This window comes from Narcine bancroftii, chromosome 10 (assembly GCF_036971445.1).
Source record: "Narcine bancroftii isolate sNarBan1 chromosome 10, sNarBan1.hap1, whole genome shotgun sequence".
Taxonomy (NCBI): Eukaryota; Metazoa; Chordata; class Chondrichthyes; order Torpediniformes; family Narcinidae; genus Narcine; species Narcine bancroftii.
In genome coordinates, this window is record NC_091478.1 from 70643661 (window position 1) to 70667210 (window position 23550).

The window sequence follows — 23550 nt, forward strand, 5'->3', positions numbered from 1 at the left end:
AAAAATGTAATTTATAGCAATTTTGCACCTTAAATACTGGCACAAAACAACACATTTCGTGACATATTAATGAGAATAAATAGATTCTTAAACTATGCCTTGTTCATTATTCCCAATTAACTTTCTACTATTGCGACAATTAAGTATCTGAACATTACAAATAGTCAATGTGTAAACATCAAGACGAATGCATTTAAGTGACAAAGGTGTCTATATGATTCAGAAATGGCTGTTTGAGTTCTTCTCATCAAGGTATTGTGCGTTATAATAATGAATCATTCCAGAGAGATTTCAGACCAGAAAATGAGCAGATGGTATGAATTTTGAGGTCAGACAGCTTCAAGAAGAGCATCAGCAACAGTGCAGCGATCTGTACATTGTTTTCATGGATTCTGTTCCATATTGCTGGTAAGGAGATAGTATTCAAGGAAACAAGTTGTGCAGATACATCTGAACCTTTTGTGAGCTCAGCTCATCAAAGAATGCCAGCATAAGTCCAATCAAATTTCTGTGTAGAACCAAACACCATCACCAAGCTAATTATGTTTGGGTCTAAAGGATTTTTGTTAGCACTATCACAGGAACAAGCAATGGAAAATTCAAAATTATAGTTTTTATTAAACTATTAATAACATTTCTTGCTTAAGTCTAAACTTAACCCCACTATGCGCACTCTGAAAAGTTTAAAAGTTCAGCATTTTAGTCTTGCTTGAAGGTCATAAATTTTCAGTTCAGAAATAATTATAAAACACTTTTAAACATAATATCTTCAGGCCTCTTTTACTCACAATTATGTCTTCCACACGAAGAATCTGTCCTCTTCTCAAAGACAGCAAATGTGGCTATTTTCTTCCACAATTAATTCACAAACTCAGACAAAAGTTAAACAAATGTGGTTATCTTCTTCCACAATGAAGTCACAAACCAGACAAGGGTTAAAACAAGTGGCCAAACATAAAAATAGGCCCAGTAGAATTCTGTCCTCTTTTACAAAGAGACAGCAAAATGCTGCAGATTCTGTGTTCCCCTTCTTCTAGGAGTAACACACAACAAACAGCAGCAATTCTGGTTACTGTAATTTTACCTGTCTTTCACACGTTTTCAACCCCTATATGTGACAGGGTTCAACTTTGGTAAATTCCAAGTTGAACTGTTCCAAAACTGAACTCAAATGCCTGAATTTGGTAATACATTTCTCAAGTCATGTGACAGTTACATAATGGATGAGGTCATCCTCAATTCTTGGAAATCACGTAACCTTCAGTTTTATTTCTACCAAAATTCTGATTCTTTTTCAAAACCATTCCATATCCATAACAACCACTAACCACATCTCTGTTCAAGAGGCTTAAGTGGTATCCTCAGCAGTTCTTCAATAATTAAAACCCACTTGAAATCCATTAGCTGTCTGTCTAAGACACACTGACTCCAAGAATGAACTATTCTTTAAAAACAATGGTTTTCTATAAATGTGCTGTGACCTGTGTGTGACCCTGTACCAACCCCACAGCTAAATTATTAAGAATACATCTACAATACTTTAACTCTATAATTTACTTAACTAAGACATTTTTATAAAAGAAATATAATTTAACATTAAATTAAAGATCAACATAAATCCATTACAGGATAAACTCAAATCAGATCTAGAAGCTCTGACATGGCAACCTGCCTGTCACTTCAGGTACCAACTGGAGAAGACTCTGTGTATCTCACATTGGCTTTATCAGCCATCCCAGAAACTATAGAACCAGATGGGAAGCAATTCTTCTTCAATCCCAAGTTTCCACCTGAGAAGGTGGTTACAACAGAACTGTATTTCAACTATAGCCTGAATAGTTCAGTTTATATCTCAATGCATGCTTAGCATTAGTCTAAAGGATCTAAACTGCATTAAAAATGAGACACCAATCAGATGATTCTAAAGAGAAAAATATGAATTTGAATTGAATGTTTATTTGAATTGAAGCATTTATTGTCAGATTTACCAAGATACAGTGAAAAGCTTTGTTTTGGATGCTTTCCAGGCAAGTCAACGCCTATGTTTATATAGGAAGTAGTGCAATAACAAAAGCGCGAGATGTAATGTTAAAGTAAGTCAAGACGGCAGGATTTCTGTCATTTAAACCTATTGTCTTGGTTTTATATGGCAAAAAAAATGTTAAAAAACAAGTGAAACACGAAAGTCTACAGATGATGTGATTGTAGTAAAAACATAAAAATTCTAATAATGGCAGAATCCACAGGTGGTAAATCTAGATAATCAACATTCCAGGCAGGATCCCTTCTTCAAAATAATAAGCAAAGTGGGTTTCATAGATGCCACAACCAATTAACAACATTTTTAACCCTCTGACATTCTGGAAGGAGGAAGCTCCATTAAGTTCCCCATCTTTAAAGATGCAAGTAAAGCTGGTGTATTTGCAACCATCTTTGAACAGATGTGTGAAGTTATTGATGTTTCTTAGTTTCCTAAAGTGTACAAGAAGGGAGACAACTTCCCTTTGCAGTTGACCTTTATTAAAAAGAAGAGTTCAAGGTACTTGCTGGCAGGAGTTTGGGTGAAAGATAAAGAAAGAATTAGAATCCACACTATCACATACTGGTAATTTATTTCTTTGGGTGCAAGCATGCACTATAACTTATGCATGATAAAATCTTATAATGACTTTGAGGGAAAGTAACAGAAGACTTGGTCACATTTTGAGAAGGTTTTGGCAGGGAAGATACAAAGCAAAAAAAAGGGGAGGGGTTTAAAAAGAGAAATCCAGAATGTAGGAGTTATATATCATATATTTTGATGGCTGTCATCCATCATTCCTATTTCTTCATTTTTAAGCATCAGCATTTTGAAATGGACCTTAATGAACCTTATAAAACTGGTTTAATTATACTTTTCAGCTCAGGAAAATTTCATTAAATGGTACCTCAACAATCTATTTTAATATAAGATGGCTGCTTTTTCTATGCTTCTTACTTAATAACAATAATTCTTTTAAAAAGTAGGTACAAGGGAGATGTTAACATTATAACAAAGTAGAGACTTCCCATATCACTTTCATGAAATATAAACGTCAACTGCATATCTTTTTCATCTATACTTAATAGATACTAAATGGACAAATCTGATCTGTCCCTAGTTGCAAGTCGTGGTTCAGCACCGCATATAATCCTTTATGTCGGTTTCAATTTCCAGGCTACCTTGAGTTTAACTAATTAATCTTTGTATTCACATCAGTAAATGAACTGCATAAATGTATAAATTTGTCATGGAAAGGTCTAAAGGCAAAATGTTACAGATGGAATTGAACATATGCAATTATTGGCAAAAATCTCAATACTTGACTTTGGGATGGAAGGAAGTTGAAGATGTATGGGCTGAGACACACTTCTGAGGGATTTCTCCGATTATGTCTCGGGGCTGAGATTATTCATCACTAACACACAGAAGCATCATCCTATGATAAGTGCCACTGGAAACATTTCTCCTTGATGCCTATTGACCTCAGTCAACTTTCAGTACTAGAATGGCTTGAACCAATAGGAAAATTAAAGTTTAAAATTATGTCACAGTGACTGAATGCTTAAGAGTGGATTTTTGCTTTTTACAATAATGCTTTAATATATTCATATTGACATACAAGGACAATTTTTACTTTTAAAAATCTCAATAAATTGAAATAAAGTCATTGGACGAGAAATATCAATATGGATGCATTAGATTGTGTTGCTGTGGGATGATCATGATTATTTGCGTCTCAGGCCTGCACTGAAATTTTCAGTCATACCAAGCCACAGGAAGAGGATTGGGGCCTGTATTTCAGTTGCCAAAATGGATTGTTGGGGTGGAAAAGGAGTGGGACATGGTGGGTAAGCACCTCTGGAAGGATCTAATGCCTGATTACGAGGAACTTAATCATTTAGAAGGATCAAGGCTTGGGGATAGAACCAATGAGGGATCTGCTAGAATTGGGAGCCTGAAGGGGGGGGGGGGAAGGGGTGGGGATTGTCAGTAAGGACGCACTCTTGCTTATGGTAGAAGTGCTTGGGAAACTTCCTTCTGGGCCAAAAGCAAAGGGGAAATGGTAGAGGTAAGAAATGTTTAAGATATCAACAAACAAAATAGTCCATGGCTGCACACAGCAGGACCAAAATAAAATTCAGCCACTAACATGCCAGGCAAACATTATCTCCAACAGGAGGGAGATAGCCATATGCCCAGGATTTACATTCAGGAGGGCCATCCATGACCGGAACTCAACTGACAAGCAGATCTAAAACTAAGTCACCTACAAATAATTCCCTGAGATACTGCTAGGTCCTGTTACTATTTACAAGGCACACAGCAGGCCTGTAATCCAATACTCTCCACTCAGCTGAGGAGTGCAGATCTCAAAAGGCAGCTCATTTGCTTGATGCCTAACACCCTTAACACTTTCTTCCTCCACCATCAGTCCTCAGTGGCTGCAACTTGTGCCAACTATAAAATAGATTGCATTTACATGACTGAGCTATTGAAATAACACCTTCAAAATCTGTAACCACAGCCACTAACAGGTTGAACAAAGTAAGCTGCTGAAAACACCACCACCTACAGGCCCCTTCCAAGTTGTACACCATCCAAATTTGAAAGTACATCAATTTTCTTTTGTTTCAAGACCTGGGAACCCACCTGAACCCTTTACACAAGTATTATGGGGATATCTTTATCAAAAGAATGGCAGAAATGCAATATTTTCTCAAGACAAATAGGGATGGGTAGCATGCGCTCCTGTTTCAGTAAAATGGGATTATCACTGTAAGGGATAATATAGAGAGGAGGAACTGATTGGTCACAGTTAACATTTAAAATTTCACAAAAGCACCAACACAACACAAATCACAGCCCAGCAACAATTTGATATATTAGAAGAACTGAGGTTCTTCTAACCAGATTTGATACATTTGCAAAGACACTGTGATTTTGCATGGGAGAGCCATTCTGACGGCTGAAGAGAAAGCAGCTTTTTGAAGCAGCTCTTGTGGCCGGCCATTTTTGTGGAATTCAGAGCAAAGCAGGCTCTGTGAATGACTGGACCTTTTCGGTGGATTGACCTGTGCCAGGAGGGTATTTTGGGAAGGGAAGTGTTTCATTTTGATTGTGACTAACAGTGAAGGTCACTTGGAGAGACCGGTGCCAGAGTCTTGGAAGCTTCATGAAGGCCGCCCAGTTTGAGTCCAACCACCAAAAGGACCAAGAGTGTTATGACTACAGCTAGTGTGGATAGACATTTCTTCAAAGGCAACACAAGGAGAATTGGTGAGTCTGTAGCAGCCACAACTCCAGTCTTCTCATCAGTTCATAATTTAATTCTGGGCATCAAAATTCAAAGGCCTAAGCTTCAACTCTGGAAAAAAACACACACCCACACACACCCACACACACCAACCTACCCACCCACACCAACCCACCCACCCGCCCACCCACACACATCCACCCATCCACACACACCCACCCATCCACACACACCTACCCACAGCCGCATACACACCCAACCATACCCACACACCCACCCACACATCCACCCACACATATACCCACCCACCCACACACAGACCCACCCACACCCACCCCCACACTCACACAACCACCCACACACACCCTCACCCACACCCACCCACACACACCCACCCACCCCCACTCACCCCACCCACACAAACACACTCACCCACCCACACCTCCACCCACCCACACACAAACACACACACACCCACCCTCCCACCCACACAAACACCCACCCACGCACCCACCCACCCACGCACCCACCCACGCACCCACCCACCCACCCACCCACGCACCCACCCACACACGCACCCACCCACTCACACCCACACCCACACTAGAACACCTGTGCATAGTTGGGGATAGATTTCGTGTTAAGAATAGTTTAAAAGTTAAGGCTATAATTTAAGAGTTAGAAATGAAATTATTGTTTTAGAATTAAACACTGTCTGGTTCATTGTCTATTGTTGCTAGTTACACGCAGTTAGTAACTTGGAAATAACTGCTGGTCTTGCTCAAAAATTAATTATCTAAAAAAATTGGAAATAATTGTGTGAATGTGACATTTTCTTTGAGTTTTAATTTCCATACGTTTAAGATTTACACATATGTAAATCACATATCTGAGGGCACTTTCAGAGATCTTCCTGCGATGGTATCCTCAGCCAGCTCAAACATACACTGAGAACACTATTTGAAGCCATCAGCTTGCTAAGGGCACCAGCAAGCCAACACCACAAACTCAAATCATCCACCAGTATCACTGCAGTATACACAGTTAAAATTTTAAAGTCATTTGAAATCCAGTGTAAATTATTTAAGAGCAGCCAGTTTGCCAGGGATGTAGAAAAACAATCCAGGGAATGACTTCTTCATTGAGATCCTTGAGGATTAAAGTTCCAGGAATACAAACAGGAGAAAAATTAACAATCAACTTACGTGAGGAGAATCTGCTGGCAGCTGCAAGAAATGGCCATGCCAAATTGATGCATTACAATTTTTTTCCTGACTACTTTTCCTTGCCACTGAATGAGCAATCTTGTTTACAACTTCCCTCTTCCTATCATAAATGTCCCAGTAGTTAAAGATTGCAGAAAACTAATTTCACGGTTCTGTAAGTACCATCTCATCAGAAATACTTTGAAACTATGATAAGAATAATACCTGTACAGACACCTGCCATGAGTTAATTCACACTGAAATTACTTGATGCAAAATTCCGTAACGTGTAAAACAAGTGACTGAATTGATGGAGTCAATCGCGCACATGGTGGTGAAATGATCTCTTGCAGATTTTCTTCCCCTCTTTTTTTTTCTGTTGTTTCTGCTCATGTAGCCAATGGATATGAAACTCATACCCGGAGTTCTGCCTCAGTTTGGTTTGGCGATGAAAGTATGAGTTGATATTGCTTGCTGATTTTGGTACAAAGTATTTTTATGGACATTGTAATAGAAATTTTTCATATTCAAAAAAATACAAAGATAATTTTGTTTTTGGTGTGGCACAAGCCATTTGGTCTATTTCACTGGGCTAAAATATTCTTTGCTTTCATAACCTTCATAGCACACTTAACATTTATTAATTAAGAATGAGTTTTAATTTGCGTGTGTTAGTAACATTATTAGTTGGTTGTTGATGGGATTTGTAGATTATGCACTGACCAGAAAACCATCAATTCACACCAAATATTTATTTTAAAATTATTTTTACTGTTGTCAGCTTCCAATCAATTTCAGAGTTTTTCTGCTATTCTCATTGAAAGAATAAGAATGGAGATGTTGGGGAATATCTCCCATAAAAAGGCTGTAAAAAATCTAATGGAAGGAACAGAATCGACATCACATGAAAGCAAACTTGACTGGAAATTCAATTATGCAACACTAATTAACCACCCATCCACACACACCCACCCATCCACACACACCTACCCACAGCCGCATACACACCCAACCATACCCACACACCCACCCACACATCCACCCACACATATACCCACCCACCCACACACAGACCCACCCACACATTGAAGAGTGAAATGACTGACCATAATTGATACCGTGTCTCAATTCACAAAAATTGACCAAAATTTCCTATTGTCAGTCTTACAAACCTGATACTATTTCCACACCACAGCCACTTGGGATAATGTCATTCTCACACAACTTTCCTTTTGGAGCATTGTAGAAGTTGGATCATAATGTTCTGAGCATCAAATTTAAATTTAGACATTCAGCACGGTAAAAGACCCTTCCAGCCCATGAGCCCGTGCTGCCCAATTACACCCAATTAACCTACAACCTCGGTATGGTTGAAGGGTGGGAGGAAACCAGAGCACCTGGAGGAAACCCATGCAGACATAGGGAGAATGTACATAGCCCAGTTCACTGGTGCTCTAACAGTGCCATGCTCACAGTGCTGCCCAATGCTGAAAGTCCATTGTGTCAGGCCAACAAAGTAACTGACAAACCTAAATCTTTGGTTCCATCTCTGCATTTAAACACCCCTCCCTCCAATCTCTAGGCAGCCCCTCCAACACCCAACTTCAAGACTCAGTGACTCCTCAGGGGCTCTGACCGTTCACACTTTGACTCCTCGCCTCTGCTCCACCACCAGTTGTAATCATTTAAATTCCTCCACTGCTTTCACTATGAAAAGCTTCCACTTTGACTTGGATCTCAGTAAAATTTTAGAGAGATATGAAAAAGTCTTTTGAGTATGCAGCTGTTTCCCAGCTCCAGTGATCTGGATTCCAACCTGATCTCCCGTGCCATCTGCATAGCGCTTGTACCTTTCCCCCTTTCACTGTGTGGATTTCCACTGAGTGCAGTGGCTTCCTCCCACATCCCCCAAAAAATGCAGGTTGGATTGGTTAATTGATCACTGTCTCTGCAGCAGTTGTAGATGAGTGGTGGAATCTGGGTGGGGAGAATGTAAAGGTGTTAAATAAAAACACCTTGTGTTTTTGATTTTTGTTAATTTTATGTCCATCCCTTTACAAATTATTGTTTGTTGTGTTATCATAGTGACTATGAGTCATATGTCATAATATCTGGAAGGAGCGAGATGTAGGCTTGAGATACTTTTCTTTGAATTCATCTTTATTTCATCTAAATTCGTCCTATTTTGTCTATTTCTTCTTATATGTGTTTAAAGTTGAAAATCATTACATGATTATACAGTATGCTTTGTTTAGTCATCGTTATGAAAATCTCAATAAAAGGTTATGCAAAATGTTTATCCATTTTATCAATAAATTAAAACTATTTAAAGCTGCAACTACAAAGGTTTATGGATTAATAAGATAGTAATTCGGAATATCATCACTTACTTTTCCTAGAAGATGACGTTTTGAAATAGGGAAATATTAGAACTTGTAAAGTGTCGTCTAAAGAGAATAAAATGTGATTAATGTAGAATTAATCTAACTGAATGCTTGATATTTGGTGCATATTTAATAGGCTGAAGACAAACACCCAGTGGAACAAAAACAGCTTCTTCCCCTCTGCCATCAGATTTCTGAATAGACAATGAACCACAGACACTACCTCACTTTCTCCTCTTTTGCCCTAATTTATCTTATTAAATGCAATTTATACCAATATTTGCACCTGTAATGCTGCCGCAGAATGAACTTCATGACAATATATTCTGACTCTGAACGACCTGTTTTCATGCTATATCTTTCTATAACTTTCAAAGCAAGTAGAATTAAAGCTTTGCCTAAGCCAAGCAATAGAAGAATAGTCTTTGAATCTGGCCATTTCAGGTAACAAAGGTTCAAACTTATCGTCAATTGTCAGTTTATTCCTCTGCCAGTTGTTGTGAGGTTCCACGCAAATACAGATCAAATGACATTCAAATATATGGCATTGTTGTGTCTTGCTTGACTTTTTTGGAATATTTTTTTCCAGAAATATACATAGTAACATTTTAAATATACAATATATTAAACTTTTTCTTACAAGCACAACAAACAAAAACAAAACAGTCTCTCTCTCCCTCCGTTCCATACATACAGACCCGTTCACTGTCATACCTTACATATATTTTAAGTATATTTAAGTAGAGTACAATTGGGGAAACTGTTTTTGTATACATAATAGTTACTTTTATACCCTTGTTTCTTCCTTTTTATTATTGTATTTGGGCCCCTACAAGGTCCTGGTATGGCTGCCAGACCTTTACAAAAGTGTCATATTTATTCTTTAAGTTATATGTGATTTTTTTTCCATTGTTGTCTTGCTGACTTGAATCACTGTTCCATTAAAACTCTAACTGGCTAAAAGTTTGTGGTTGCCCTTCTCAACAATTACAATCTATAGGTGAATAAACATGACTATGCTCACCTGACTGTGATGAATGGTAGCCTGGTCCCGAAGACTATGAATTATCTCCTCACACTGGGCAACATGCACTCTAAGTGTAGACAGATCTTCTTGTGCAGTCTGCAGCTGTTCGGTCAAATGATCAATTGCATCCTCACAGCTCTCCACTTGTCTGCACTTGTTTTCACATTGGTGCCTTGCTGTAAGCATCTCATTGTGTAGCTTGCGGTGAGACTCATTATGACAACAAAGCTAAGTCAATGGAAGGAAGGAGAAATTAGAATTTAGCATCCACCACTCCGAGTCTTAATTGTGTGAGTGCATACACAACACCGTGAATTTAACTTTCTTAACTAATAATTTAAACCATAGTTTAATGGTTTTTTTAGACCCTGCAATTGTAAGGAAACAACAATTACTTTCACCCAAGGCCTGCATTTGGCTTCTTAAGGGGTGTTTATGCACAAAAGCCGTGTTATCATCTGCTCATGTTTAAAAAAAATGGTGGATTTACTGTTTATGTAGAGGATGGAAAAAGTGGATAATGCAGTCCTTTTACGTAGCGCGAGCAATGCGCTGGATTCCCAGGATAAAAGGGGGTGGGATGTGTAGCATAGCAGTGGCTGCCCTGCAACAGCCCCCCTGCCTGACAGCCCCACCACCCTCTGCTCCCTTCCTCCTCCATTCCCTTCCCTCCATATCCCTTCTCTCTTCCTTTTCCCCTTCCTCTTGCCCCCATCAGCCCCACACCGGTCCCGCTATCCTGCTGCCTGAAAGCTCAGTTGCCCCACTGCCTGACAGCCCTGTCAGGAGTTGGGTGGCATGATGGAGTGGGCAGTGTGAGGGAGTGGGGCGGGGGAGTGGCATGAGGAGCATGGCGGACTGAGGGGGCAGTTTTTTAAGCTCTACTGGCCGCACTGTGACAACTCAGTGGGGCGACGGGGTTGTCAGCACAACATCAATATGTACACAGTGACTTTTTTTTTCCTCCCCAACCCCCCCTCCCTCCCCACCTCCTCTTAACTTAAAGCAAAAAAAAACAAAAGGAGCAAAAGGAAAAGAAGAGAAAAAGAGAAATCGTGTCATCCATTTATACTATGCTTAACTGTTTACTTAAATATAGCTTGTTACATCAAGAGATGGAGGTTTGAAATTGGTGGTTCCTAATAAACTTTATGTATGGTTCCAAAATTTGTTCAAATAAAGCATATTTGTCTCTTAGGTTGTAGGTAATTTTTTTCTAATGGAAAACACATTAATTTCTCTGCACCATTGTTGTATTTTTAAAGGTGATCCCATTTTATCGTTATGCATTTTTTTGCTGTCACTAATGCAATCATAATGAATCGTTTTTGAGCTCTGTCTAATTTTAGACCTATTTCTTTATCCTTTATGTTGTTTAACAGGAAGAATTTTGGGTTTTTTGGTATCTTATTTTTTGTAATTCTATTTAATATCGAGTTTAAATCATCCCAAAAGCTTTCACTTTTGTACACGTCCAAGTTGCATGTATTGTTTTGCCAATTTCTTGTTTACAAAGGAAACATTTATCTGATAGTGTTGTTTTCCATTCTTTTAATTTCTGAGGTGCAACATATAATCTATGGAGCCAATTGTATTGTATTAGACGACACTGAGTGTTTATTGAATTAGTCATGGTGCCTACACATAGTTCCATACATGCTTCTTTATCCATACATTTAGGTCTTTTTCCCAACAATTGTTTGGGTTTGTATATTATTTCATCTTTTTCCTTGTTTTGTAATTTAATATGCATGTTGTAATAAATTTTTTAACTATCACAGTGTTCGTGATTAAATATTCAAAGCAACTACTCTCAGGCAACCTTAGACTAGCTCCCAGCTTCTCTTTTAAATATCTTTTCAGTTGATAATATGAAAATATTCCATATTTATCTTTTAACTTTTTGAATGTCAATAAGTTATTTCCAAGAAAGCAATCTTTTATTCTTTTAATTCCTTTTCTTGACCATTCCTTGAAGAATAAATTATCCATTGTGAAAGGAATTAATGGGTTTTGCATCAGCAACATTTTTGGTATTTGATAATTTATTATCGATCTAGATGTATTCTCTTCCATATTTTTAATATATGATGTAGTATTGGTAGATTGTTAGAGTAAGTGTTCAGGAACATTTTCCTGTAATTTATATAACTCGATCTTAAGCCAAGCTGGTTTTTCTCCTGCCCTGTAGAAGTTTGACAAAAATCTTAATTGGGCTGCCCTATAATAGTTTTTGAAATTTGGTAACTGCAATCCCCCTTGTTTATATGTCCATGTTAGTTTATCCAAAGCTACGCTTAGTTTTTTTGCCTTTCCATAGGAATTTTATTATTAATTTATTCAGTTTTTTAAAGAATTACCTAGTCAAGGAAATCAGTAACATTTGGAATATGTACTGTAGTCGTGGAAATATATTCATTTTAATGCTGTTTACTCTCCCTATTAGAGTTAGTGGCAGTTCTTTCCAATTTTCTAAATCCTCTTGTATTTATTTCATTAGTGGTTGATAATTTAATTTATACAAATGATTTAAATTATTATCTATTCTGATACCTAAGTACCATATGGCCTGTGATTGCCATTTAAAAGGAGATTCCTTTTTACATTTTGTATAGTTGACTTCATTCATTGCCATCACCTCACTTTTATCAATATTAACCTTGTATCCTGATATTGCCCCATATTCTTTCAATTTTGTATGCAACCTCTTCATTGATTTTTTGGGGTGTCTTAAGTATATTATAATATCATCTGCAAATAAACTAATTTTAAATTCTTCCTCTTTTATTTTTATTCCCTTTATCATGGAGTCTTTTCTTATCAGTTCTGCCAATGGTTCTATGGCTAAAGCAAACAGGGAAGTGATAATGGGCATCCCTGTCTTGTTGACCTACTCAATTTAAAATATGAAACAAATCCATTTGTTACCACTTTTGCCATAGGACCATTATAGAGTGCTTTGATCCAATTAATGAATCTTTCCAGTAATTTAAATTTCTGTAGAACTTTAAAAAGATAACTCCATTCAATCCTATTGAAGGATTTTTCTGCATCAAGAGCTACTTCCACTGTGTTATTTTGCTTGCTTGTGCCACATGAATCATATTAATAAATTTACACACATTATCTGCTGTCCTTCTGTTTTTAACAAATCCCATCTGGTCTAGTTTCACCAATTTTGGTACACAATCTGTTAATCTATTTACTAATAGTTTTTCAATTAATTTGTAGTCAGTATTTAGTAAAGATATTGGCCTATAAGAAGCCGGTCACAGCAGGTCTTTTCCTGTTTTTTGGAATTACAGGTACACTAACCTTTATCCGGACATCTAAAATCTGGAAAGCTCCGAAGTCCAGCAAGAAGGGAGAGAGAGGTGGCAGCGCGAGTCGGGCATGCGAGGGGGGGAGACTGGCAGCACGAGTTGGGTGGGCGAGGGATCGGCAGCGTGAGTCGGGCGGGCAAGGGGTGTGGGGGGAGATGGCAGGGCGACTGGAAAGGGGTGGTGTTGGATATGGCAGCACAATTCGGATGGGCTTAAATTTGGGTTTCTGAAATCTGGAAAAATCCAAAATTCAGAACACACTGTCCCTCAAGGGTTCCGGATAAAGGATCGTGTACCTGTACTGAGATTATTGCCATTTTACAAGAATCAGGGTCCCTTCCATTTGTTTCAGAATTAATAGATTATTGAATACCTTGTAAAACTCTGTGGGAAATCCATCATCGCCTGGTGCTTTATTATTTGGTAGTATTATGAGTGTATCATATAATTCTGTGGTTGTCAGGGTTTTAGTAATTTCTCTTGTTCTTCCAATTGTAATTGTGGTAAATCAATATTTGACAAGAATTCATCTATTTCAGTATTCTACCCTAGGATCTCAGTTTAATATAGCTGCTTATAAAATGTCTTAAAATTATTATTGATCTCTTGTGGTTTATATGAAATCTGATTATTCCCCTTTGTTGCTACGATAGTCTTTGTTGCTTTCTCTATTTTTTATTGCCAAGCCAAAATTTTGTGGGTTTTCTCTCCTAATTCATAATATCTTTGTTTTGTTTTCACAATTTTTTTCCCACTTGGTACGTTTGTAATGTGTCATATTTTCATTTTTTCCCCATCAATTTTTTTTCATATTCTCTTTTCATTAAATCTTTCTCTATGATTACTATATATTTGTCCAACTGTTCTATTTCCCGGCAGTGTTCTTTTTAAATTTTGGTCGTATAATTAATTATTTGACCTCTAATAAGGGCTTTCATCACGTCCCATAATATAAATTTATCTGTTACAGAATTTGCATTAGTCTCAAAGTATATTTTGATTTGTTGTTCTATGCACTCCCGAAAGTCTTGCCTTTTTAATAGCATGGGATTCAGCCTCCATTTATATCTTTTCGGCAGAATATCCTCCAGAGCAATTGATAACAGGAAGGGTGAATGGTCTGATAAAAGTCTGCCTTATATTTAGTCTTTCAAACTCTCCCTTTTACTTGGGCAGACAATAAAGACATATCGATCCTAGAATAAGTTTTATGCCTATTAGAATAATATGAATAATCCCCATCCTTTGGATGTTGTTTTCTCTATATATTTATTATTTTCATATCTTGCATTGAACTTAATGTAAGTTTGGCCGCTTTATTTTTTGTGGTATTTTTCCCAGTCTTATCTATTGATGGATCAAAGCTAAAATTAAAATTTCCCCATAGTAAAATATGTCCTTGTGTATTTGATAACTTTAATAAGTGTCCTGCATAAATTTTGGTTCATCTTTATTAGGTGTATAAATGTTTAACAAATTCCAAGATTCTGAATAAATTTGGCATGCCATCATTACATATCTGCCCGACTGGTCTGTTATTACTTTCTCTATTTTAATTGGTAATTGTTTTAAATTAAGATAGCTACTCCCCTGGCTTTTGAATTGTACAATGATGCTACTACATGACCTACCTAGTCTCTCTTCAGTTTGAGATGTTCTGCCTCTGTTAAGCATATTTCTTGTACAAATGCTATATCAGAGCCAGCTCTTCAGCACTTGACGTCCTGTTTTGCGGAAACTGCCAAAATGTTTGGCCTGGAAGTCAGCCTGAAGAAAACTGAGGTCCTCCATCAGCCAGCTCCCCACCATGACTACCAGCCCCCCCACATCTCCATTGGGCACACAAAACTCAAAATGATCAACCAGTTTACCTTTCTTGGCTGCACCATTTCATCGGATGCAAGGATCGACAATGAGATAGACAACAGACTCGCCAAGGCAAATAGTGCCTTTGGAAGACTACACAAAAATGTCTGGAAAAACAACCAACTGAAAAACCTCACAAAGATTAGCGTATACAAAGCCGTTGTCATACCTACACTCCTGTTCGGCTCCGAATCATGGGTCCTCTACCGGCATCACTTACGGCTCCTAGAACGCTTCCACCAGCGTTGTCTCCGCTCCATCCTCAACATTCATTGGAGTGACTTCATCTCCAACATCGAAGTACTCGAGATGGCAGAGGCCGACAGCATGGAATCCATGCTGCTGAAGATCAAACTGCACTGGGTAGGTCACGTCTCCAGAATGGAGGACCATCGCCTTCCCAAGATCCTGTTATATGGCGAGCTCTCCACTGGCCACCGAGACAGAGGTACACCAAAGAAGAGGTACAAGGACTGCCTAAAGAAAGCTCTTGGTGCCTGCCACATTGACCATAGCCAGTGGGCTGATATCGCCTTCAACCGTGCATCTTGGCACCTCACAGTTCGGCGGGCAGCAACCTCCTTTGAAGAAGACTGCAGAGCCCACCTCACTGACAAAAGACAAAGGAGGAAAAACCCAACACCCAACCCCAACCAACCAATTTTCCTTTGCAACCACTGCAACCGTGTCTGCCTGTCCCGCATTGGGCTTGTCAGCCACAAACGAGCCTGAAGCTGACGTGGACATTACCCCTCCATAAATCTTCGTCCGCGAAGCCAAGCCAAAGAATTATCAATAAATTGTCCTCTTAATTTGGTTGTGTATTTCATTAATATTAATTGTCATATATTTCAATGTATTCATTTTATTAACCTGTTTTTACCTCTGTACCACCTCTTCAAACCCTCCATCTCTCTTCCTCTAACACTACATTTTTGAATGTTCTTATTTTTTACTATACGCACCAACACAATTAACATGAAAATGATAAAAACTATAAAAGGACTAAAGAGTTGTAAAAAAGAAAAGTTAAAGAAATCCCCTTTAATGGGTTGTCTTTGCTAACTTGTAAGACAATCTCAATGCCCTTTACTTCATGGGTTGCAATATAAACCGCAATTGTCAACTGATTTCACAGCAGACCGTCCCTCACCCATCCCCAACCCTCCTCCAGAGAAATTACAATATAAAAAGTAAAAGAAAGCTTTTTTTAAAAAAATAATCTAGCTATTAACTTTAAATCTATTTATATACATTAATGTTAAAGTCTTTTTGTTACTTTCCTTACTCTTCTTCTCATTGCTTATTTGGCAATCGTTCAGCAAAGTAACAAGCTTTTCATGGGTCCAAAAACAGTCTAATTTGTCCACCAGGGATAAATGTCTTCAAAACTGCAGGATGATGTAGTAAAAAGTTGTAACTTTTCCTCCATTGTAAAGTTTTTGATGAGTTGAACTCTTTATGCTTCCTTAAAATATTGAAGCTCATGTTTGGGTAGAAGAATATTTTATTCTCATTGATTTCCAACATTTTCTCCCTTGTTGTATATCACAGTAGCTTTACCAATATGGAACGCGGTTTCTGCTGCAGTTGTGGTTTCTGTGCCAAAGCCCTATGGGCTCTTTCAATTTCTATCTCTTCTTGGAGTTCTTCTGCTCCCAAATACTGTGGGATCCATCATTTTAAAATCCTTTTATAACCACGCTTTCTTCACTTACTTTTAAGCCCACTATTTTTATATTATTATGTCTACCAAAATTCTCTAGAATGTCAATTTTATGATCTAATAAATCATGTGACTTTTTTGTCCTTAGATTCCAATTTTTCATTTAATTCAGTCACCTCCATTTCCATACCTGTCACTCTGTCTTCCACTTCTTCACATTGCTTTTTCATTTCTGTCATTACATTTTCCATTCTTTGAATTTTTACATCTGTTTCTTGTATAGACTTTCTAATAGTTTTAACTCAGACATCATTGATTCCATTACAGTTCTTATTTGTTTATCAAAAATATTTTTTGTCCACCATCTGGATTTGCCTTTAACCTTGCGTTTTTTTTCCTGTAGTTCTTTAGCTTCTTCTAAATCTTCTCTTTCTTGGTCCCTGTCTTTGCTGAATAATGAGCCCATTTCCATCATAATTTCTCCCATAGTTATTCCCGTTGTAATAGCAACAAACTGCTGCCGACATTCACACTCATCAGTGTCTTTTTTTTAGAATGTGTACCGCGCATGCACGACTCCTCATGCATGCTGAAATTTTTATTTCTGGCTTCGTGAGCCATCGAGAGCCCACCATGCGCAATGTCGCCCTTGAGATGCCTGCTTATCGGCTTCACAGCTTGAACCATCCTCCTTGGGAGAGCTCCCGGCTCACGAAGTCCAGTAAGGCCACCTTCTTTGTTGTCAGGCAATTTCTTTGTTTCTTCCTTACTTGTCATTGTAGGCTTTTCTTTCTTTGGAGCCATCTTCAGGCTTTTCTTATACTGTTTATTTAATGACTTTTTAATGTTTTATTTGAAAGCTTTCCTTTTCTGTGATTTTTTTTCAACCTTCTCTGGAGAGGGCTGGTTCTACTTGACCAGCCACTACTCCATCATGTGATTCCTCCCTCCTAAGGTGCTGATCGTCAACTGAAGGTAGCGGAGAGAGGGGGCAGCGGTCATCATTGGAGTGGCCTGAGTCACAGTGGTAAGGCTTTGGCTCAACATGCTTCGACGAGAACAGGTAAGAGGCGAGGGATAGTAGGAGTTTAAGTCAGAAATTATTCGAGCAACAAAAAAGATTCAGTAGGTAGGCACAGGTAAGGGCAGGATTTTTTAGATGTATCTTTTGTTCATCTAGTCAAAGACAGTGGGAATGGCAGCCCAGGCAGGGGAATGGTCCTCTTGCAAAATGTGGGTCGAGAAGCCAGCAGTATCCCTGATGACTTCATCTGTGAGAAATGCTTCAAGCTGCAGCTGAGATAAGGAATTGGAGCTGGAGTTTGAGATACTCCAGATCATTCGGGAGGCAGAGGGGCTGATAGACAGGAGTTATAGGACACTATCATATACATGAGGCAGGTTGAGGGTATGGAGCTATGTATGGAGCAAAAAGAGATGGCGAGGTCTTAAATGTGGTTTTTTTTCTCCATCAGTATTCACTCAGGAAAAGGGCACAGAGTTGTGGAAAGTAAGGAAAACAAGTAGTGAGGTCATGAAACCTATACAGATTAAAGAGGAGGAAGTGCTTGCTGTCTTAAAACAAGTAAGGGTGGATAAATTCCCAGGGCCTGACAAGATATTCCCTTGGTCCTCGAGGGAGGCTAGTGTAGAAATTGCAGGGGATCCGGCAGAAATATTTAAAATGTCCTGAGCCACGGGTGTGGTGTCAGAGGATTGGAGGGCTTAAAAAGGCTCCAAAATTAACCCTAGAAATTATAGGCCAGTGAACCTGATGTCAGTGGTAGGTAAATTATTGGAAGGTGTTCTGAGATCAGATATGCAATCATTTGGATAGCCATGGAATGATTAGGGATAGTCAGCATAGCTTTGCTTGTGGTAGGTTGTGTTTAATCAATTTTATAGACTTTTTCAAGGAAGTTATCAGGAAAGTTGACGAAGGAATGCCGTGGATGTTACCTACATGAACTAGTAAGGCCTTTGACAAGGACCTGCATGGGATCTTAATCAGGAGGGTTCAGGTGATAGGTATTCATGGCGATGTAATGAACTGCATTCCACAATGACTGGATGGGAGAAGTTAGAGAGTAGTTGATGAGTGCTTCTCAGACTGGAGGCCTGTGCCTAGTAGTGTACCTCAGGGATCAGTGCTGGGACCATTGTTGTCTGTCATCTATATTAATGATCTGAATGATAATGTTGTAAATTGGATCAGCAAGTACACAGATGACATTAAGATTGTGGACGGTGAAGGGGGATTTCAAAGCTGGCAGAGGGATCTGGACCAGCTGGAAAAATGGACTGAAAATGGCAGATGGAATTTAATGCAGACAAATGTGAGGTGTCGCATTTTGGAAGGACAAACTAAGAAAGGATATACACAGTAAATGGTAGGGAACTGAGGAATGTAGTAGAACATAATTCCCTGAAAATGGCATCACAGGTAGGAGCTTTTGGCATATTGGCCTTCACAAATCAAATTATTGAGTACAAGGAGTTGGGATGTTATGTTAAAGTTGTATAAGACATTGGAGAGGCCATATTTGGAGTATTGTGTGTAGTTTTGGTTACCTAACTACAATAAGATAGAAAGAGTGTAGAGAAGATTTTCTAGGATGTTGCTGAGACTTCAGGAACTGAGTTACAGGGAAAGGTTAAACAGGTTAGGACTTTAATTCCCTGGATCATTGAAAAATGAGTGGAGATTTGATAGTTATTTAAAATTATGAGGTGTATAGAGAGTAACTGTAGATTGGCTTTTTCCACTGATGGCAGGTGAGATACAAACCAGAGGACATGGGTTAAAAGTGAAATAGTGCTCGCTTCAGCAACTCGTAAACTAACATTGGAATGATGCAGAGGATATTAGCATGGCCCCTGCATATGGATAACATGCAAATTTGTGATGTTCCATATTTAAAAAAGAGTGAAAAGGGAAAAATTCAGGATGAACATGAAGGGGAACTTCTTCACACAGAGGGGGGGGGGGGGAATAGGGGTGTAGAACAAGCTTCCAGCTGAAGTGGTGAATGTGGGCTCAATTTTAACATTTAAAAGGAATTTGAACAGGCACGTGGATGGGAAGGATATAGAGGGTTATGGATTGAGTGCAGGTCAGTGGGACTAGCAAAAAAAAAATGGTTCAGCACAGAGTAGAAGGGCAGAAGAAGCCTGTTTCTGTGCTGTCATGTTCTATGGGTCATATAATGTATGTGTACAATGGAAGGGAGGTTGGAACCTTCTGGAGATTTCTGCTAAATTCTCAAACAAGGCTGTGATGCAACCAGTTAGTACATTTTCCACAGTGCACCTGTAGAAGTTTGGTTGTGCTATTAATTTCAAATGTCATATCTTTAGTATTATAGCTGAGATGTTTTCTGGTCTCATAGCTTATGCTGTATCCAATGCTCTCTGCTACTTAGTAAAATCACATGGAATGAACCAAACTGATTGAGGAATGGCTTCTGGAGGAGTAGGACTCTTAGGAGGTAGCTGAGATGTTTTCACATGCCATGGTAGATAATAGAAATATTATTTTAGTTGGTTAGCTCTCTAATTGTCCACCATCATGCATATTTACAGAGTATATGGCAGGACTGCAGAAGTTTGATCTGATCATGGATTGTGATCGTCTCCTGCTATTTGTACTCTTCAGTGTACATGTTGTGTTGCAATGCAGCATCACCTCATTGGTATCATCATCTTTAGGCTTGATAGTATACTTCTAACATGCCTTTCTGCACTTCTAACTGAATCAGTTATGCACCAGGTTTGACTGTTATAGTACAGTGATGGATCTGATTGGCCACAAGGTTACATATAGAAGTGGGGGACATCAATGTTTCTGCCTCATTGCTAGACCTGAATGGACCATAACATTTGTGAATGAGAGGATGTCTTTGTGTAAATATCCCAAATATAACAAATGAGCAAATTGCAAGGAAGAGCCTCCAACCATTGTAATCATAAGAGATGAAGTCTGAGAAAAACTAATTGGCTAAAGGCAGACAAACCACCAGGACTTTTTGGAAACAGCTGAGGTTTTAAAGGAAGTGGATGGAGAGATAGTAGAACCATTGTTTGAACATTGAATTGCATGAGAATACAAACAAATTGGAAAACCACAATTGTTACTCTCTTGCTCAAGAAGGGAGAAGATAAAAAGTACGAAGTGATGTGGAGTTGTAAGATGCTGAATCCATAATCAAGGGGAAAAAAAGCAAGTCATTTTGAAAAACCTAATGTGATCAAATCTTAATGTAGCTAACATGGTTTTATGAAATGTAAATTATGTTTAACAAATTTGCTGGAGTTCTGAAAAAACTGATAAGTCAATCCAGCGGAACCTATAGATTTTATATTTGAATTTCCAGAAGGTGTTTGGCAAAGTGGCACAGAAAAGGCTGATGCATAGGATAAGAGGTCATGGTATTGTGGGAAATGTGTTAGCATGGATTGAAGCAAATCAAAATAAATTGATTTTTAAAAAAAAATCTTGCGACTTGTGGAGTATCCCTAGTGTCAGTTCTTGTTTCTAAATTATTTACTGTTTATACCAGCATTCTCAAAGGGGCCACAGTTCATTTAAGTAAAAGCCTTATTTTCTTTCTCCCTCATGTAACATAAATATTTTTATGTAGCTATGGGAGAGAAGTACAAAGGACACCAAAACATGACTGCTTCATTGGGAAGGGGGCCCATAAACTTTGAGCAGAATCCTTGGGGCCATAGCTGAGGATGGCTGGTTTATTTGGTGTCCTGGAAGGGAGTAGACTGGAAGGTATGTATCCTTGTTTTGAAAATGGGATAGTGATAGTGGAACTTCATCAAGACACAGACAGGCTGAATAAACTGGGTGAAAACTTGGAAAATTGTATTTAATGTGGAAAAATGTAAAACCAACAAGAGTAATAAAAAGGTAGAATATTACATCAATGAAAATAAATTGCAATGAATGGAATACACTGGGACCTAGATGTTCTTGTGCACAAGAACAAAAAGTAGTTCAGAAGGTAAGCAGAAGGTCATAGTTTACAAAAACAAAACTTTTCTCACAACTGTTTAGGTGCTGGAGAGACCACATCAGGACTATAATAGAGTTTTGAACCTCTTATTTGGTCAGTCCATAAAAAATTCACTAGGCTAATTCCTGGGACGAGCAGCTCAAGAAATTGGAAAAGAGAAGAATGAGAGATGAGCTTATTTAAATGTAGGATCTGAAGAGGGCATAGGAGGGTAGATATGGAGCTGTTTCCACTTGTGGGAGAGTCTCGAGTGAGGAGCTTTTGTTCAAATTCAGAATTTATTGTCATGAACTTGCCAAATATTTATTGTTTTGCACCAGCATTGCAATGTAAATTTTGCTATAAATTACATTACAAAAATAAATAAATAGTGCAGAAAATTGGAGAAAGTGAGGTTTTTGTCCATTCAGAAGTCTGATGGCAGAGGGAAAGAAGCTGTCCTTGTGCCGCTGGGTGCTCACCTTCAGGCTCCTGTGCCTTTTTCCTGATGGTAGCAGTGTGAAGAGTGGGTGTCCTTAAGGATAGAGACTGCTTTCTTATGACACTGCCTCTTGTAGATGTTGCTATAACAGAAACATCATGGTGCCTGTAATGTTGCTGGCTGAGTTAATAACTCTCTGAAGTTTTTCTTTTCCCTTGTCCTGTGCATTGGTACCTCCACACCAGACAGTGATGTAACCATACAGAATGGTTTCCACAGTACACCTTGAGAAAATTTGCATTTTATTTGTGTTAAAGTTAGTAGAGTAGCAAGCTAAGCACGCATCGTTAGAGAGGAGATGTTGTTTCCAATTTGTACTGACTGTGGTTTTCCAATGAGGAAGTCAAGGATCAAGTTGCAGATGGAGGTGCAGAGATCCAAAGTTTGGAGCTTGTTGACCAGCACTAGGGAATGATGGTGTTGAAGGCTGAGCTGTAGTCAATAAAAAGTAGCCTGATGTACTTGCATGTTGCTGTTTTCCAGGAGATTGAGGGCTGAGTAGAGAGCCAGCAAGATTGCATCTGCTGTGGAGTGATTGTGACAGATGGCAAATTGCAGTGGATCCATCTCTTTACTGAAGTATGTGTTAATTCTAACCATTGTTACAGAGTTCTGTGTTGTGTATTGGCCTATGTGTTGCGTAGTTATATGTTAAAAGATGACAGTTTGCCTTAGAGAGCCAAGGTGAAGGTGGACTGCTGAGAGAGTGGGAGACAGTCTGAGCATGTGCAGAAAATGATCTAAACATTTCTGGACTTGGACGATAAACCACCACTGGGTGTTGCTGAGGAGTGGAAGGAGGCCCAGAGCATGAGTCATGGTCTGGAGGACAGTTAGAATGTCGGGATTTCAAAAAGGACGAACATTCTGAAGGCAGCCAGGAGGATCCAGGCCAAGCCAGTGGTTCCTCTTTCTGCAAGCAACACAAGACAACTTCGAATTTTGTGCTCTCTTTCTCTCTCAAAGATCTTTTGGCTTCAGTTTACCAAATAAACTGCATTTTGTTTATGATTTTTGCTTCAGTTGAGATCGAAGTTTTGTGAGTCTTGTGTGTTTTGTTTGTTTTGTGTCTAAGTTTTTATCTTTGGATTGGTTGGAAATATAACTTAGACTTTAATTATATATGTTATATTTAGGCTGGGAAATTTATTAGTTTTATACCGTTATATAAATTTGCATAGTAACCAGTGGGCATTGTTATAAAAGGGGGGGGGGATTTTGAATTAAAGTTTGAAGGTGAATATTTTGTTAATAAAGTAATTGTTCATCTTTACCCCTGTGTGATATGCCTTCTTTGT

The 23550-nt window shown here is 38.5% G+C and overlaps 1 protein-coding gene and 1 non-coding gene across 10 annotated transcripts in view; one reads left to right on the plus strand and one right to left on the minus strand.

The window, feature by feature from the left end:
* The window catches only part of LOC138744724 (polyamine-modulated factor 1-binding protein 1), a 640882-nt gene that overhangs the window by 158056 nt on the left and 459276 nt on the right, over positions 1 to 23550 (minus strand). For all 9 annotated transcript variants that reach the window (XM_069901308.1, XM_069901306.1, XM_069901305.1 and 6 more), the window contains one exon: positions 9890 to 10120. In XM_069901308.1, the coding sequence (XP_069757409.1) occupies positions 9890 to 10120 (231 nt within the window). The remainder of the gene's footprint in view (positions 1 to 9889; positions 10121 to 23550) is intronic.
* On the plus strand, positions 19563 to 19667 carry LOC138745144 (U6 spliceosomal RNA). The gene has a single exon (XR_011346067.1). It is a non-coding gene; the product is annotated as a U6 spliceosomal RNA (small nuclear RNA).